The 18,489-nt window shown below is 42.3% G+C and overlaps 2 protein-coding genes and 1 non-coding gene across 5 annotated transcripts in view; 2 read left to right on the forward strand and 1 right to left on the reverse strand.

Moving 5' to 3' along the window:
- Positions 1-18,489, forward strand: part of LOC126426799 (uncharacterized) — a 388,288-nt gene that overhangs the window by 103,299 nt on the left and 266,500 nt on the right. The window lies entirely within an intron of this gene.
- LOC126426797 (peroxisomal carnitine O-octanoyltransferase) overlaps positions 1-18,489 on the reverse strand; it is a 243,936-nt gene that overhangs the window by 90,540 nt on the left and 134,907 nt on the right. For all 3 annotated transcript variants that reach the window (XM_050088798.1, XM_050088796.1, XM_050088797.1), the window contains exon 8: positions 12,760-12,963. In XM_050088798.1, coding sequence (XP_049944755.1) covers positions 12,760-12,963 — 204 coding nt within the window. The remainder of the gene's footprint in view (positions 1-12,759; positions 12,964-18,489) is intronic.
- On the forward strand, positions 1,489-1,563 carry Trnat-ugu (transfer RNA threonine (anticodon UGU)). The gene has a single exon. It is a non-coding gene; the product is annotated as a tRNA-Thr (tRNA).

Genomic DNA, 18,489 nt, shown 5'->3' on the forward strand with positions numbered 1-18,489 from the left:
AGTCGGGTGATGCTGAGGGAATTAGATTAGGAAATGAGACACTTAAAGTAGTAAGGGAGTTTTGCTATTTGGGGAGCAAAATAACTGATGATGGTCGAAGTAGTGAGGATATAAAATGTAGACTGGCAATGGCAAGGAAAGCGTTTCTGAAGAAGAGAAATTTGTTAACATCGAGTATAGATTTAAGTGTCAGGAAGTCATTTCTGAAAGTATTTGTATGGAGTGTAGCCACGTATGGAAGTGAAACGTGGACGATAAATAGTTTGGACAAGAAGAGAGTAGAAGCTTTTGAAATGTGGTGCTACAGAAGAATGCTGAAGATTAGATGGGTAGATGATATAACTAATGATGAGGAGGTATTGAATATAATTGGGGAGAAAAACAAAATGGTAACACATTTCATGCACCACCCTGTATATCGTATACCAAACTAAGTGAGTCTCGTGTGTTACATCACAGTCACAGTGGAGGGGGGGGGGGGGGGGCTGTGACAAAGATTTAGGAACCTGATTTTAAATTGTAAGACATTTACAAGGGCAGACACACACAATTTATTGCTTATAGCCTGTAAATCAAAAGTGAAGAAGTTGGAAAGAGGTAGGAAATTAGATTGCTGAGAGTTTCAGAGGAAACATTAAGCAATGGTTAACTACAGTGGGGGAAAGGAATATAGTAGTGACAAACAGGGAGCTTTAAGAGATGAAATACTGAAGGAAGCAGAAAGAAATAGGTAAAAATACAAGGCTTAGTAGAAATCTTTGGGTAATACAAGAGATATTGAATTTAATTTATGAAAGGAGAAAATGTAAAAATGCAACAAATGATGTAGGTGAAAGGGAATACAAAGGTTTAAAAAATGAGATTAACAGGAAGTGGGAGATGGCTAATCAGAAATGGCTAGAGGACAAATGTAAACAATTAGAAGCAAATTTTGCCAGGGGAAAGATAGATACAGCCTAAAGGAAAATTAAAGAGGCCTTTGGGAAAAAGAGAAGCATCTGCATGAATCTCAAGAGTTCAGATGGAAAACCAGTCCTAAGCACAAACGGGAAAGCTGAAAGGTGGAAGGATAGAGGGTCTGTACAAGGGAGACGAACTTGAAGGCAACATTATAGAAAGGGAAGTGGACACAGATGAAGATGAGATGGGAGATATGATACTGCGAGAAGAATTTGACAGAGCTGTGAAAGATCTGAGTTGAAACAAGGTCTCAGGAGTAGATGATATTCCGTCAGAACCACTGACAGCATTGGGAGAGCCAACCATAACAGAACTCTTCCACCTGGTGGAAGAGGAGGCAAAGTACTCTCAGACTTCAAGAACAATGTAATAATTCCAGTTCAAAAGAAAGCTGTCACTGACAGGTATGAAAATTAATAGTTTAATAAGTTATGATTGTTAAATACCAATGTGAATTCTTTGGGGGAGAAAAGAAAAACTGGTAAAAACAAATCTTGGGTAAGTCCCTGCAGGAGCACTATCCTCTGTGCCCTCGGTGGCTCAGATGGATAGGGCGTCTGCCATGTAAGCAGGAGATCCCGGGTTCGAGTCCCGGTCAGGGCACACATTTTCAACATGTCCCCAATGAAGTACATCAACGTCTGTTTGCAGCTAGGGTGTCCATTTAATTATCATTTCATTATTTATATTTTTAAGTTTTCACCATGTTTTTTAATCATGCATTAATGTGTCTTCGCTCTTTCACTCACCGTGTCCCCCATGCACCACTGTTACCAAATAACAAGCATGGAAAGCAAAAAAAGAGCACTGTGGACATCGCACTCCAGCTCTTTTCATACACTTTTATACTAAATTTTCTCATATAAACTGGCTTTTTTACCACCAGTTATAGCCTTTTGACTTACAACAGAAGTAATAATAACTAAACTGAATATTTTAATCTTGTGTAAATAAACTGAAGTGTTTAAATCTATTTAAATTTTGTAATTAATAGTCCCACATCATGAGGAATAAAACAAAATGGTGTGGGGGGGTGGGGGGGGGGGGGGGGGTGGAAATACACTCCTGGAAATTGAAATAAGAACACCGTGAATTCATTGTCCCAGGAAGGGGAAACTTTATTGACACATTCCTGGGGTCAGATACATCCCATGATCACACTGACAGAACCACAGGCACATAGACACAGGCAACAGAGCATGCACAATGTCGGCACTAGTACAGTGTATATCCACCTTTCGCAGCAATGCAGGCTGCTATTCTCCCATGGAGACGATCGTAGAGATGCTGGATGTAGTCCTGTGGAACGGCTTGCCATGCCATTTCCACCTGGCGCCTCAGTTGGACCAGCGTTCGTGCTGGACGTGCAGACCGCGTGAGACGACACTTCATCCAGTCCCAAACATGCTCAATGGGGGACAGATCCGGAGATCTTGCTGGCCAGGGTAGTTGACTTACACCTTCTAGAGCACGTGGGGTGGCACGGGATACATGCGGACGTGCATTGTCCTGTTGGAACAGCAAGTTCCCTTGCCGGTCTAGGAATGGTAGAACGATGGGTTCGATGACGGTTTGGATGTACCGTGCACTATTCAGTGTCCCCTCGACGATCACCAGTGGTGTACGGCCAGTGTAGGAGATCGCTCCCCACACCATGATGCCGGGTGTTGGCCCTGTGTGCCTCGGTCATATGCAGTCCTGATTGTGGCGCTCATCTGCACGGCGCCAAACACGCATACGACCATCATTGGCACCAAGGCAGAAGCGACTCATTGCTGAAGATGACACGTCTCCATTCGTCCCTCCATTCACGCCTGTCGCGACACCACTGGAGGTGGGCTGCACGATGTTGGGGCGTGAGCGGAAGACGGCCTAACGGTGTGCGGGACCGTAGCCCAGCTTCATGGAGACTGTTGCGAATGGTCCTCGCCGATACCCCAGGAGCAACAGTGTCCCTAATTTGCTGGGAAGTGGCGGTGCGGTCCCCTACGGCACTGCGTAGGATCCTACAGTCTTGGCGTGCATCCGTGCGTCGCTGCGGTCCGGTCCCAGGTCGACGGGCACGTGCACCTTCCGCCGACCACTGGCGACAACATCGATGTACTGTGGAGACCTCACGCCCCACCTGTTGAGCAATTCGGCGGTACGTCCACCCGGCCTCCCGCATGCCCACTATACGCCCTCGCTCAAAGTCCGTCAACTGCACATACGGTTCACGTCCACGCTGTCGCGGCATGCTACCAGTGTTAAAGACTGCGATGGAGCTCCGTATGCCACGGCAAACTGGCTGACACTGACGGCGGCGGTGCACAAATGCTGCGCAGCTAGCGCCATTCGACAGCCAACACCGCGGTTCCTGGTGTGTCCGCTGTGCCGTGCGTGTGATCATTGCTTGTACAGCCCTCTCGCAGTGTCCGGAGCAAGTATGGTGGGTCTGACACACCGGTGTCAATGTGTTCTTTTTTCCATTTCCAGGAGTGTATGATAGTAGCAGCGGGATTCCAACCCCAGCCGATGAATTACCGGCCAGTGCATTTGACCGCAAGGCTAACTGTTTAACTCTCACTTTCTCCTCAAAAGATGTGCCGGGAAAGGGCCTCTTTAGCAAATAATCTACAGAGTTCACCATGTTGCTTGCACAATACTTTGCACACACATTTAGGGAAAAGTATTGACCTGGTGCTGTAGGCAATGTAGCACCACAGTGAAATCACATCAGAGCAAGCACAGTCAAAAACAGACAACTGGAAACCTCTCTGAGTTGATCGTAGTGCTGCTGACCATCATTTCTGCAAATGACACTGGTTTATGGTTATTATGGAGAGAGAGCACTACAAAACATGGAATGGAAATGAAGTCCCATGCTTCTTGACAGAGCGTATTGTAACGATGTGGGAGACCTGCACCATCGTACTAGACAATGTCCTAATGGAGGTGGTTTGCCACTGCTTTCCTCTGACCATAATGTGGATGAATAATGATGATTAATGATGATGAAGACAACAACAACAACACATCATCTTGGGGCAGGTGAAAATCCCTAATCCTGTCGGGAATCGAACCTGGAACCCCGTGCTCGGGAAGCGAGAAGACCACCACGAGACCACTAGTGGCAGACACTACAAAACGTGCTTTGTCCATTTTAATTGCATACAAGCTTGCATTCAAAAAGATACGGCATTACTTATACCGTAATTTCTGGCACACATTCGAAAAGAAAAGGATAAATTAAGTGTGATATTTACAGTGTGCTACAGAACATAAGCACACAATTACCAGTCAGTGCTCAAATGGGAACCTGCCGAAGAATGACGAGTTAAACTCACAAATTTACGGAACTTGATTTAATGGTGCACTTCCAGGTATTCAGCCAAGTTGTTCTTTCCATTCCGAACACCTACAGAAAATATTGGTGTACGGTGTATTTTGCTCCTGTCAACAGAGACAGAGAGTGTTGCTTGTAATGTTAAACCAGATCTAGGCCTCAGAAACCTGGTGAGTACCACACTCCATGAAAACGTGGAATGTCTTATGTGGGGCAAACTACTCGATCAGTCAACAAGACGCATGGGGAAGGTCTGTGACATACAAGACAAAAACAACTTAGCAGAACAGCTGATGCTGAGCACTGCCTCGAATACAGCCACAGAGTTAAAGATGGTGAAGCCAGTATTGTGGTGCAAACTCCAAGTTTCTGGAACTGTATAACTAAGGAGTCTGCCACAATAAAGATGCCAGAAAACCTAACAAATAGGGATGGGGGCTTCTGATTTAAACAGGGGTTAGGGGTCCATAACTCAATTTATTAAGATCTTTACATACGAATGGAAAAACTGGTAGAAGCCAACCTCGACGAAGATCAGTTTGGATTCCGCAGAAATGTTGGAACACGTGAGACAATACTGACCTTACGACTTATCTTAGAAGCTAGATAAAGGAAAGGCAAACCTACATTTCTAGCATTTGTAGACTTAGAGAAAGCTTCTGAAAATGTTGACTGGAATACTCTCTTTCAAATTCTAAAGGTGGCAGGGGTAGAATACAGGGAGCGAAAGGCTATTTACAATTTGTACAGAAAGCAGATGGCAGTTATAAGAGTCGAAGGGCATGAAAGGGAGCAGTGGTTGGGAAGGGAGTGAGACAGGGCTGTAGCCTCTCCCCGATGTTATTCACTCTGTATATTGAGCAAGCAGTAAAGGAAACAAAAGAAAAATTTGGAGAAGGGATTAAAATCCATGGAGAAGAAGTAAAAACTTTGAGGTTCGCCGATGACATTGTAATTCTGTCACAGACAGCAAAGGACTTGGAAGAGCAATTGAACGGAATGGACAGTGTCTTGAAAGGAGGATATAAGATGCACATCAACAAAAGCAAAATGAGTATAGGGGAATGTACTCTAATTAAATCAGGTGATGTTAAGGGAATTAGATTAGTAGTGGATGAGTTTTGCTATTTGGGAAGCAAGATAACTGATGATGGTCAAAGTAGAGAGGATGTAAAATGTAGACTAGCAATGGCAAGGAAAGCATTTCTGAAGAAGATAAATTTGTTAACATCGAGCATAGATTTAAGTGTCAGGAAGTCGTTTCTGAAAGTATTTGTATGGAGTGTAGCTAGGTATGGAAGTGAAACACGGACGATAAATAGTTTGGACAAGAAGAGAATAGAAGCTTTCGAAATGTGATGCTACAGAAGAATGCTGAAGATTAGATGGGTAGAGGTATTGAATAGAATTGGGGAGAAGAGGAGTATGTGGCACAACTTGACAAGAAGAAGGGATCGGTTGGTAGGACTTGTTCTGAGACATCGAGGGATCACCAATTTAGTATTGGAGAGCAGCGTGGAGGGTAAAAATCGTAGAGGGAGACCAAGAGATGAATACACTGAGCAGATTCAGAAGGATGTAGGCTGCAGTAGATACTGGGAGATGAAGAAGCTTGCACAGGATAGAGTAGCGTGGAGAGTTGCATCAAACCAGTCTCTGGACTGAAGACCACAACAACAACGCTAGTCACTGCATCCACCATAGCTGGGAATCACCGACAGAATCTGCAACACACAGTATGTCCACAATCCAATGCAAAGCGTGTTCAAAAAGTTCCGCAACTTTGCCCACAAAATCTTTCGATGCTTGCCTTTTACTTATTGTGCACGGTCTCCTTTGAAATACTGTCCTACACAATTGCACACCGTCACCAATGCTGTGTCCACTTCTGGAAGCGGTCTCGGTACGTCTCTTTCTGAATTATGTGAAGCGCCTTCTTGAAAATTTTCTTTTATTTCACCTATTGTTGCAAATCTTCATCCTCTCGATGGAATTTTCAACTTCGGAAATAAAACAAAGCCCGCAGGGGTCAGGTCTGGAGAGTACAGAGGATGAGGCAAAACAGTGATTTTATTTTTTGTGCAGTAGTCACTCACCAACAGGAATGGACGTGCAGGTGCGTTATCGTGATGCAAGAGCCACGAATTGTCTTTCCACATTTCAGGCCGTTCCATTCATTTCAGGCCGTTCCATTTCCACATTTTCTCGCAAGCATCGCAGCGCGTCCTGACGGTACCATCGATTAACAGTTTGTCCCCGTGGCACGAATAAGTGCTGAACTAATCCTTCAAAGTCAATGAAAACTGTCTGCACGGTTTTGACATTTGACATGATCTGATGAGCTTTTTTTGGGCTCGGGCAACTTTTTCTGACCTACTGTGAAGATCGGACCTCGGTCTCAACATTGTAACCATAGAGCCATATGTCATCACCAGTTATGATTTTCTTAAGGAACATGTCGTTTTTATTTCCGTGATCCGACAGCTCTTCACAGATTACGAGGTGAAGGTCTTTCTGGTCTCGACTCGTGAGCTGCGGGACCAACTTGGCAGCAACACGATGCTCTCCAAAGTGCTGTATCAGGATTTCAAGACACGATCCAACTCCCTCAGACAGTCAGTCTTCAATTGGCACCCACTATTTGGTGATGATTGTGACATGACCATCATCAGTAGATGTTGAAGATGATTCTGAATGATGGTCATCTTTAGCTTGCATCTGGCCATTTTTAAATTGTGTGAACCATCCGTAACCCCGAGTATGGCTTAAGCACTCGTCACCATAGGCTTCCTGCATCATTTGGTGTGTCTCTGTAGAGGTTTTCTTGAGTTTCATGAAAAATATAATGCAGACGCATTGCTCCTCTAATTCTGCCATATTAAAATTCGCAAACTGTGCAACACAATGTTGTACTCAATACAGTACTGAACAATAACTAACAGACATATAACAATGAAACTTCCAGCAGTTACACATTAAACAGAGGAGTGTGCAGGTACGCCAACCAAATTTCTCTCAGACACACCATTTGTGCGAAACTACAAATGTCCAAGAATTTTTTTGAATAAATCTTCTACATATAGTCACAACACGCTCTGGTGTGAAATTTGTTACCGGCTGAGAACTGGAGTCACACTAGTGCTCCAGGCAATGAGAAAGCAGACAGTAGATGTGTCATAAGGATAATGTTTGTTTTAATTATTTTCTATTCAAATAACAAAAATGTTGTTATATTTTCGCACCCAATGCATTAGCAAATTACCACGAGACATGAGTTATCATGAAATAAATGTAGAAATGGCTGAATTACACTCATTCCATGACATAAGCTAGAACTTAATCATGAAGAAACACTTTCGAGTATATGCATATTTCTAGCTTCAATTCCTGCACATTATGAGTGTGCTATGCATGAAATTTTGACTTCTGCACTGCTTTCTGAGTACAAATGTATAAAATCTGAGATTGCACAGATAGTTTCCTCAAACTTTTTGAAGACGAGCAGTATCAAGTTCCCCCCCCTTGACCAGTTTAGCGCCCATCAAAATGATCCACATTCTTGAAAAAGCGTAATTAATCCCACTGTTGTTGAACTGTTTGACACTAAAGTATTGAGACATTATGTACAAAAAGTGTCCAAAATGTGTACCGAAGAACGAATAGAAAAATGCTGCTTAACACGGAAAACTTGCTGCCCTTGCAAAAATAACATGTGTACTGACCAGTGTGTGGAATACCACAGATGCTATATGACCTGCATTCATTGTACTGGCATCTCCAATTATTGTTGTTGTTGTTGTTGTTGTTGTGGTCTTCAGACCAAAGACTGGTTTGATGCAGCTCTCAAAGCTACACTATCCTGTGCAATCCTCTTCATCTCCGAATGACTACAGCTACCTACATCCTTCTGAATCTGCTTATTGTATTCATCTCTTGGTCTCCTTCCACAATTTTTACCCCACACATTTCCCTCCAGTACTAAATTAGTGATCCATTTGAAAGTGATTTTTAAATATTCAGATTCGGAAGTGAAATGCAACATGCAACTGAGCAATGGAACAGTGATAGACAGTGATATGTGAGCATGTGGACGACGCAATTGGATTAACAATGCATCTGGATTGACAGAGCTGGCGCTGAGTCTAGCTGCACTGCTGGCATCGTGAGAAGTCAGTCTCACCGCACCGCAGTCATCCGTCGGAGCGACCGGAGCCGCGTCTGCTGTTGCAGGCTACGCCCACAACACAGCAGTTGTCGATGTGCCATCTGCAATTCAACGTGCCTCGTCACATCAGTAATCCTGGTACACCGCTCCAGCAACACCATACGTCGTGCAGAAGGAACTAAGTTAGTGAAAAGCTGTTAAAACTTTTACTAACCTGCACTAAAAGACTATCAGCAATGGAACCGCAAAAAGAACCAGAAGTTAAACCTAAATCAGGACCTATGTCTGTTGAAGGAACTTTAAATCCAGACAACGGTTCAAGTGTAAATATGCATGAAAATAGTAATGTTAAAGTGAAATCCGAACTAGTGTCTCCTGACAGTAGTGTGAAAAAGGGCAACGATTAAATAGTAGAGACCCCTGTAGTAAAGCAGAAATCAGGAAGTGTTAATTTTGGAATGACGCTAATGATCTATCTTTAGTTTGCGTATGTCGTATTTTCACGTGCCACCTCAGGACAGACATTTCACCATTATTTAGAATGGCGTTTGATGAACATTATCATCAAATTATGGCGGGCATTCACTTAAACATTTAATTTGAACAGTTATAGTTGCATCAGCGCATTAGACTCTGAACTGCTCTGGTAGTTGGATTATGTGTATTCTTTTTGGTCTGTGATTTTCAGAATATAGTGAACATTTTAGAGAGAATGGTTTTTGATTATGAATCCCAGACAATCTCCTAATTCCTCAGAGCTATAAGCTGTAGCTATAAATGTATTTCTCAGATGAAGTGGGCACTAGGAATTCTAATTACAGGCTTCACATTTTGCTAATCACTTTCTGGTTGCCAATGTTGTGGTTAGAGAGGCAGTGTTGAGAACGGCAAACAACAGCATTAAATAAATAATAGGAACATTTAACAATTATTCCCCCCGCTGCTCCACGCATTGATGTTTCAGAACATGTCCTAGCAACCGATCCCCTCTTCTAGCCAAGTTGTGCCACAATATCATTTTTTCCCAATTCTATATAGTACTTCCTCATTAGTTCCGTGATCTATTCATTTAACCTTCAACATTCTTCCATAGCACCACATTTTAAAAGGTCCTATTATCTTCTTGTCTAAACTATTTATCGTCCATATGTCACTACCATACATGGCTACGCTCCATACAAATACTTCCAGAAAAGACTTCCTAACACTTAAATCTCTATTTGATGTTAACAAGTTTCTATTCTTCAGAAATGCTTTTCTTGATATTGCCAGTCTAGATTTTATATCCACTTCGCTTTGGCCATCATCAGTTATTTCGCTGCCCAGATGGCATAACTCATTGTTTCCTAATCTAATTCCCTCCGCATTATTTGATTTAATTCTACTACATTCCATTGCTCTTGTTTTGCTTTTGCTGATGTTCATCTTACCTCCTCCTTTCAAGACACTGTCCATTCTATTTAACTGCTCTTCTAAGTCTTTCGCTGTCTCTGACAGAATTACAGTGTTGTTGACAAACCTGAAAGTTCTTACTTCTTCTACCTTAACTTTAATTTGTACTCCAGGTTTCCTGTACTGCTTGTTCAATGTACAGATTGAATAACATCGGGGAAAGGCTACAACCCTGTCTCACTCCCTTCCCAACAGCTGCTTCCCTTTCATGCCCCTCAACTCTTATAACTGCCATCTGGTTTCTGTACGAATTGTAAATAGCCTTTTGCTCCCTGTACTTTAGCTCTGCTACCTTCAGATTTTCAAAGAAAGTATTAATATCAATATTGTTACAAGCTTTCTCTAAGTCTACAAATACTATAAATGTAGGCTTGCCTTTCCTTAACCAATTTTCTGAGATAAGTCGTAGTGCCAGTACTGCCTCACATGTTCCTACATTACTGCAGGGTCGGAACTGATCTTCCCCGAGGTTAGTTTCTACCAGTTTTTCCATTCTTCTGTAAAGAATTCATGTTATTATCTTGTAACCGTGACTTATTAAACTTAAACTCGTAGTTCAGTAATATTCACACCTATCAGCATGCGCTTTCTTTGAAATTGGAATAATTACATTCTTCTTCACGTCTGAAAGTAGTTCACCTTCTTATACATCTTGCACACCAGATGGAAGAGTTTCATCATGGCTGGCTCTCCCAAGGCTGTCTGTAGTTCTGATGGAATATAGTCTACCCCTGGGACTGTTTTTCAACTTACATCTTTCAATGCTCTGTCAGATTCTTCTTGCAGTATCATATCTCCCATATCGTCTTTATCTATGTCCTCTTCCATTTCTATAATATTATCTTCAGTTAAGTCAGTAATAACTAAGGTGCTCTCTTGCAGTGGCTGACTGAACAAATCGAATGGAAACTCTTTATTTACAGGGACATTTACCTTCATGTGCGACAGGCAACTGTTGCATGCACCACGATTAAGATACATCTGAACTACAGTTTTAGGTTGCCCATTACAAGTATTGAAGTATTGCAGTGGATGGGAAGGGTGCTACTTTACAGCTATAGTTCAATTCTTTTATCTTGGCGGCTCGCGCATACCCGCCCAGAGGCGGGAGATTGTTGTGTTGCCAGTTGCTAACGACGCACGCGCTAAGAGGAGCAGACACATGGTGTTCCGACTGCTTTGACACACTTATCATTCGATTTCACAAAAACTATTTGGCCCAAAAATTTGATTTTTACATATCTTCTTGACTGATACCTTCCCCCATAAATGACTTAATTTTGTTTCGATGTTCTACGCAGTAATTGTGCAGCATTAAATGTAGTAAACCATTGCACAAAATTTTGAAGAGTTTGCAGACGTAAAAGTCCATAGCGTATACTTTCCGTATGGTCGATTTTAGTTACCACAACGTTGAGAATTAAATGTGGACAAGATACCTAAATTTCATATAAAATTTACTGTATAACAATATCTCATTTAATTTAAGTACCAGATAGGTATCGTATGTATATTGAGAAATATTCGATCTTTCGGGACTGTAATAAAAGTTTTATTTACACCGGGCGCGTTTGGCTTTATTTTAAAGCACTTCAATCAATCAAAAGGAAGTAGACAAAATAGATTAAACAAAACTATGGACTTACAAAAACATTAGGACTTGAATATACTGTGTATCAGTGAAGTGCTCTGAGCTATGTCAAATATAATTTTTGTGTGTGCCACACACAAACAGCATTTATTTGCTAAAACACTGATCAGCCAACACGAACGTTGAATATTGTGTTACCGCAGCACAAAACTACGAAAGGTTACTTGGCAATGGAGGAGACAAAATACTGTCCACTGAAGATGCTTCAAAAGAGAAAAACACGTCTGGTCAAAATAAGACACTTATTACAGTTGCAGAAGAGGAATATATTTCAAATTATGCTCTAAATAATACTTTTAATACTGTCGCAAAATAATATATCTCAATATGAATAGTAAAACAGCGACTGCGGAAGAGAAGATATACAAACAAAACAGATAACATGAATATTGTATGTGTGCCTTTTCATTGTTTTTAATTGCTGTGGATAGAAATATTGGAGGACAAAATTAGAAAAACCAAAAACCTATTATGGTTATAATGAAGCGACAAAGCATTAGAAATTTCAAAAAATTTCATTCAAACGAATAAAATTCATGAAGTAAGACAATTCGATATTGTTTTTAAATAAAGAAAATATTGAATTCCGAAGGTGGTTTGATCTCAGAACCTTTCGCTTGGCAGCCAAACACCTTAACCACTACACTAATGCTCATCATCTGATAGTACTTGTGGAGGACTCTAAAATATCATGCAAAATACTGACAAACACTGTTGGTATGTCGATGAATTACTCACGTTTAGTCGAAGTACTATAGGAAATAAACAATTACCGCTGTTCTTTATTGCGAAAAAGTGGTTCGTGAGAATGATACAAACAGCTTTCCTTGCTATCACCTGAATTAGGAGGCTTATTGCTTGTTTGGTTTAATTAATTAATAGAATATGAAGCAACTGGTATAAAGTATGCTTTTTCCAAACTTCCTATAAAAGAAAGTCTGCTATCAAGACATTGCTTTTGTTCTATTACTTTATTTACGACTGAACATTTCTAAAACTGAAGACACTCGTCCCTGCAGTTGAGCTCTGGCAACATCGTTCTCTGTTTATTGGCTGACTGTGTTTTGTGACGTCAGACGCGCAGAACGAACCTAAACTTGGCCGCCGTCATAAATGACGCGCACTTTAGCATGTCCTTATTTGCACAAGTGACAGCATGCTAAGGAGAACATGCACATGCCTTGGTTACATCTGGGCAGTACTCACATTTGGCTCCAGCTCCTCGTGTACTCGGATGATCTCCGTGCGGAGTGCTTTGTCCAGGTCAAATGTCAGTTCCCGCGGTGCCCTCAGGTTCCTCCGGAAGGACACAAAGTCATTCTCCAGGGGCCACACGCCTTTCGTGTCCTTCATAGCAGTGTATACGTAGTACATGGCCGCTATGCTGATCATCCCGTCGTAGGCGGTATGCTGGTCAAAGGATAAAATCACAATTTGTCAAAACGTCTCTTCAAACAAAACAGTATTTACTAAAAACTAGACAGTACAACTTGGGTAACTGATTTAGAGCTGTGTTATTACGGTAAATACTAAGAACTTACTTCTTTTTCATTTTTACCTCCATCGGTTAGTCACACACGGAAATACAACAACAGTCTCTCAGGTTGAAAAAGTTGTTTATAAATAGACAACTCTAATTTACTGTGTATCCCTCAAACAAAAAACCATGCCCCAGCTGGATGAAACCCCAGATCACACCCATTTACTAGAAGGGTAGTACGAGGTGCATTCAAGTTCTAAGGCCTCCGATTTTTTTTCTAATTAACTACTCACCCGAAATCGATGAAACTGGCGTTACTTCTCGACGTAATCGCCCTGCAGACGTACACATTTTTCACAACGCTGACGTCATGATTCCATGGCAGCGGCAAAGGCTTCTTTAGGAGTCTGTTTTGACCACTGGAAAATCACTGAGGCAATAGCAGCACGACTGGTGAATATGCGGCCACAGAGAGTGTCTTTCATTGTTGGAAAAAGCCAAAAGTCACTAGGAGCCAGGTCAGGTGAGTAGGGAGCATGAGGAATCACTTCAAAGTTGTTATCATGAAGAAACTGTTGCGTAACGTTAGCTCGATGTGCGGGTGCGTTGTCTCGATGAAACAGCACACGCGCAGCCCTTCCTGGACATTTTTGTTGCAGTGCAGGAAGGAATTTGTTCTTCAAAACATTTTCGTAGGATGCACCTGTTACCGTAGTGCCCTTTGGAACGCAATGGGTAAGGATTACACCCTCGCTGTCCCAGAACATGGACACCATCATTTTTTCAGCACTGGCGGTTACCCAAATTTTTTTGGTGGCAGTGAATCTGTGTGCTTCCATTGAGCTGACTGACGCTTTGTTTCTGGATTGAAAAATGGCATCCATGTCCCATCCATTGTCACAACCGACGAAAAGAAAGTCCCGTTCATGCTGTCACTGCGCGTCAACATCGCTCGGCAACATGCCACACGGGCAGCCGTGTGGTCGTCCGTCAGCATTCGTGGCACACACCTGGATGACACTTTTCGCATTTTCAGGTCGTCCTGCAGGATTGTGTGCACAGAACCCACAGAAATGCCAACTCTGGAGGCGGTCTGTTCAACAGTCATTCGGCGATCCCCCAAAACAATTCTTTCCACTTTATCGATCATGTTGTCAGACCGGCTCGTGCGAGCCCGAGGTTGTTTCGGTTTGTTGTCACACGATGTTCTGCCTTCATTGAACTGTCGCACCCATGAACGCACTTTCGACACATCCACAACTCCATCACCATATGTCTCCTTCAACTGTCGATGAATTTCAATTGGTTTCACACCATGCAAATTCAGAAAACGAATGACTGCACGCTGTTCAAGTAAGGAAAATGTCGCCATTTTAGGTATTTAAAACAGTTCTCATTCTCGCCGTTGGTGGTAAAATTCCATCTGCCGTACAGTGCTGCCATCTCTGGGACGTATTGACAATGAACGCGGCCTCATTTTAAAACAATGCGCATGTTTCTATTTCTTTCCAGTCAGGAGAAAAAAAATCGGAGGCCTTAGAACTTGAATGCACCTCGTAGAAGAGATCCATAAAACTACTGCCCAATACCCTTGACATCGATATAATGTTGAATTTTAGGACATATTCTGAGCTCTAACATAAGGTTTGACAAACAGAATCACTTTTTCAATGGCAATCAGCATGGATACTGATCATATGAATCCCAACTTGCACAGCTCTCACATGACAAAATGAAAGCTCAGGATCAAGACAGCCAGGTAGATGTAGTATTTCTCGATTAACGAAAAGCATTTGACACAGTGCGACACTCACACTTATTGTCAGAAGTGCGATCATATGGGGTAAACTGAAATTTGTGTCTGGACAGAGGACTTTTTGATAGAGAGGACACAGCCTGTTTTGTTTGATGGAGAGTCATTAACAGATGAAGAAGTAGCTTTGAGTGTACCCCTGGGATGTGTGTTGGGTCCCTTCCTGTTAAGGTTGTATGACTCTGCAGACACTACGAATATACCCTGAGACTTTTTGGACACGGCACAGTGATCTATAAGGAAGCACTGTGTGAAAAATCTCCACAGATATTTAGTCACATATTCATCAGATTTCAAACTGTAAAAAGACTTTCAAATAACTTCCGGGAATTCAGCCAGGTAACACTTTCGGCGGCAAACTGCAGTTTGCCTTGAAAATGGCAGGGTGTTCTCCCGCCGAAATATCGGAGGTCGCTGAAAGTGTTACCTGGCTGAATTCCCAGAAGTTATTTGAAAGTTGTATACGCCAGGAGAAACTCAGGTCTCACATTGTAAAAAGCAAATTGCTCTAAATGTTCAGTACAGCAGTATTCTACGATTACAGATTCAATGAGTGACAGAATTGTTGAACTCATACAAATACCTGGGTGTAACACTTGTAGGGATATGAAATGGAATTATCAGACAGGTTCAGTCATGGATACAGTAGGCGGTAGACATCGGTTGAGAAGTAATATACTGGGGAAGTGAAATGAGTCTACAAATGAGATTGCTTACAAATCGCTCATGCGACCCATCTGAGGATATTGCTCAATTTTGTGTAACCTATACCAAATAGGATCAATGGGGTAAATTTAATGTGTTCAGGGACATGCAGCACAGATGGTGACAGCTTTGTTTGACCTGTGAGAGAGTGTCACAGAAACACTGAAGGAGCTGAGCAGGCACACACCTGAAGACAAATGCAAACTATCCTGAGAAAGCTACTTACAAAACTTCAAGAAAATCGGTTTAAATCATGATTTTAGGAATATACAGCAACCCACTATTTGTTAGTCCCATAGGTTTCATTAGAATAAGATTAGACTAATTACACACAGAGGCGTTTAAGAAATCTTTGTTCCCATGCTCCATATGTGAATGGGATAGGATGAAGCCCCAATGAGCAGTACAGTGGGACGTACTGTCTGAGACACTCTCCACAGAGGTTTGCTGAGTGTGAATGCAGATGTACAGAAAAATTTCATGAGTGTTGTACAGGTTTCTGCTCAGCAAAGTTGTGCAGGCTGGGAAAGATGCACAATGGTTTGACGCCCGTTAGAATGCTGCTCTGGAAGGAATCCGATTTGTTTACAATGTACGCACAATCTTGAAAATATTCCCACACAATGAAAATTATGAAAACTAGAACAAATGCAATGGCTGTAAACTAGAAAAAAAATTGAATATAGACTTTCCTGGTGTAGGCTAGTGACAAAATCTCACAATGTCTTGGGTGGAAATTTACAACTGGTAACAAGATACTGGAAAATCTACATTCATGAAGCCAAAATTTCACTATTTATATGCCATGAAATACTAAAAATGAAATTTGGTAAAAATACGATGAAAAGAACAAAATTTGTTGTCATCATCATCATCATCATCATCATCATCCTCTGATGGTTATTTACTGGATACACAATTAGTTAAAGGGGTGGCTGGATGTCCTCTTTGTGTCTCGCTGTTACACACCAGGACAGAATGTATGTCCCCCAACAGTGCACATCTCTCTCTCTCTCTCTCTCTCTCTCTCTCTCTCTCTCTCTCTCTGTGTGTGTGTGTGTGTGTGTGTGTGTGTGTGTGTGTGTGTGTGTGTGTGTTTGGGTGGGTGGGTGTGGGTGTGTGTGTGGGTGGGTGGGTGGGTGGGTGGGTGTGCGCGTGTGGGTGGGTGGTGTGAGGGTGTATGTGTGTGTGTGTGTGTGTGTGGGTGAGGGTGGGTGGGTGGGTGAGGGTTGGTGGGAGGGTGGGTGGGTGTGTGGGTGGGGTGTGTGTGTGTGTGTGTGTGTGTGTGGGTGGGTGGGTGTGGGTGTGTGAGGGTGGGTGGGTGGGTGAGGGTGGGTGGGTGGGTGGGTGAGGGTGGGTGAGGGTGGGTGGGTGGGTTAGGGTTGGTGGGAGGATGGGTGGGTGTGTGGGTGGGTGTGTGGGTGTGGGTGGGGTGCGCACATGCGTGTAATGTTATTTGTGCGAAAGTAAAAGAAAGTGTTCTAAATGTTTGTGATTTGTGTAACTGAGTCGGGACTTGGGTACCAGCCCGGTATTCAGCTAGCGGAATGTGGGCAAACTGCCTAAAAACCACATTGAGGCTGGCCAGGACACCAATGCTCATCATTAATTTTCTGGGCAAATTTGATGAGGCGTCCGCGCATCTACCTCCCTGTAAGTGGCACTTTAACATGCACAGACACTGGGGTGGGTAAAATCAGTTTTTATAATGCAATACAGAACTCCAGTGTTCTGTAACAGAGTGAATGTTGGACTTCTGGCATAAAGAAGTTGAAGTGCAATAGCTGAGCTTGTAATTTTGAGGGAATGGTGAGCAGTTAAAAATGCACCACACTGCAGGCTACTGCAATAGAAAGGCCACAAATGATAGCAAAAGACTGAAATTTGGCTTATTGTGCAGATATAGTATGTGTGTTTGGTCTTCGGTCCAGAGACTGATTTGATGCAGCTCTCCATGCTACTCTGTCCTGTGCAAGCTTCTTCATCTCCCAGTACCTACTGCAGCCTACATCCTTCTGAATCTGTTTAGTGTATTCATCTCTTGCTCTCCCTCTACGATTTTTACCCTCCATGCTGCCCTCCAATGCTAAATTTGTGATCCCTTGATGCCTCAGAACATGTCCTACCAACCAACCAACCTCCTTCTAGTCAAGTTGTGCCACAAACTTCTCTTCTTCCCAATTCTATTCAATCCCTCCTCATTAGTTATGTGATCTACCCATCTAATCTTCAGCATTCTTCTGTAGCACCACATTTCGAAAGCTTCTATTCTCTTCCTGTCTAAACTATTTATCGTCCACGTTTCACTTCCATACATGGCTACACTCCATACAAATACTTTCAGAAACGACTTCCTGATACTTAAATCTATACTCGATGTTAACAAATTCCTCTTCTTCAGAAACGCTTTCCTTGCCATTGCCAGTCTACATTTTATATCCTCTCTACTTCGACCATCATCAGTTATTTTGCTCCCCAAATAGCAAAACTCCTTTACTACTTTAAGTGACTCATTTTCTAATCTAATTCCCGCAGCTTCACGCGACGTAATTCGACTACATTCCATTATCCTCGTTTTGCTTTTCTTGATGTTCTTCTTATATCCTCCTTTCAAGACACTGTCCATTCCGTTCAACTGCTCTTCCAAGTCCTTTGCTGTCTCTGGCAGAATTACAATGTCACTGGCGAACCTTAAAGTTTTTATTTCTTCTCCATGGATTTTGATACTTTCTCAATTTTTTTCTTTTGTTTCCTTGCTTGCTCAATATACAGATTGAATAACATCGGGGAGAGGCTACAACCCTGTCTTACTCCTTTCCCAACCACTGCTTCCCTTTCATGCCCCCCGACTCTTATAACTGCCATCTGGTTTCTGTACAAACTGTAAATAGCCTTTCGCTCCCTGTATTTTACCCCTGCCACCTTTAGAATTTGAAAG

The sequence above is a fragment of the Schistocerca serialis genome, chromosome 11 (genome assembly GCF_023864345.2).
Source record: "Schistocerca serialis cubense isolate TAMUIC-IGC-003099 chromosome 11, iqSchSeri2.2, whole genome shotgun sequence".
NCBI lineage: Eukaryota > Metazoa > Arthropoda > Insecta > Orthoptera > Acrididae > Schistocerca > Schistocerca serialis.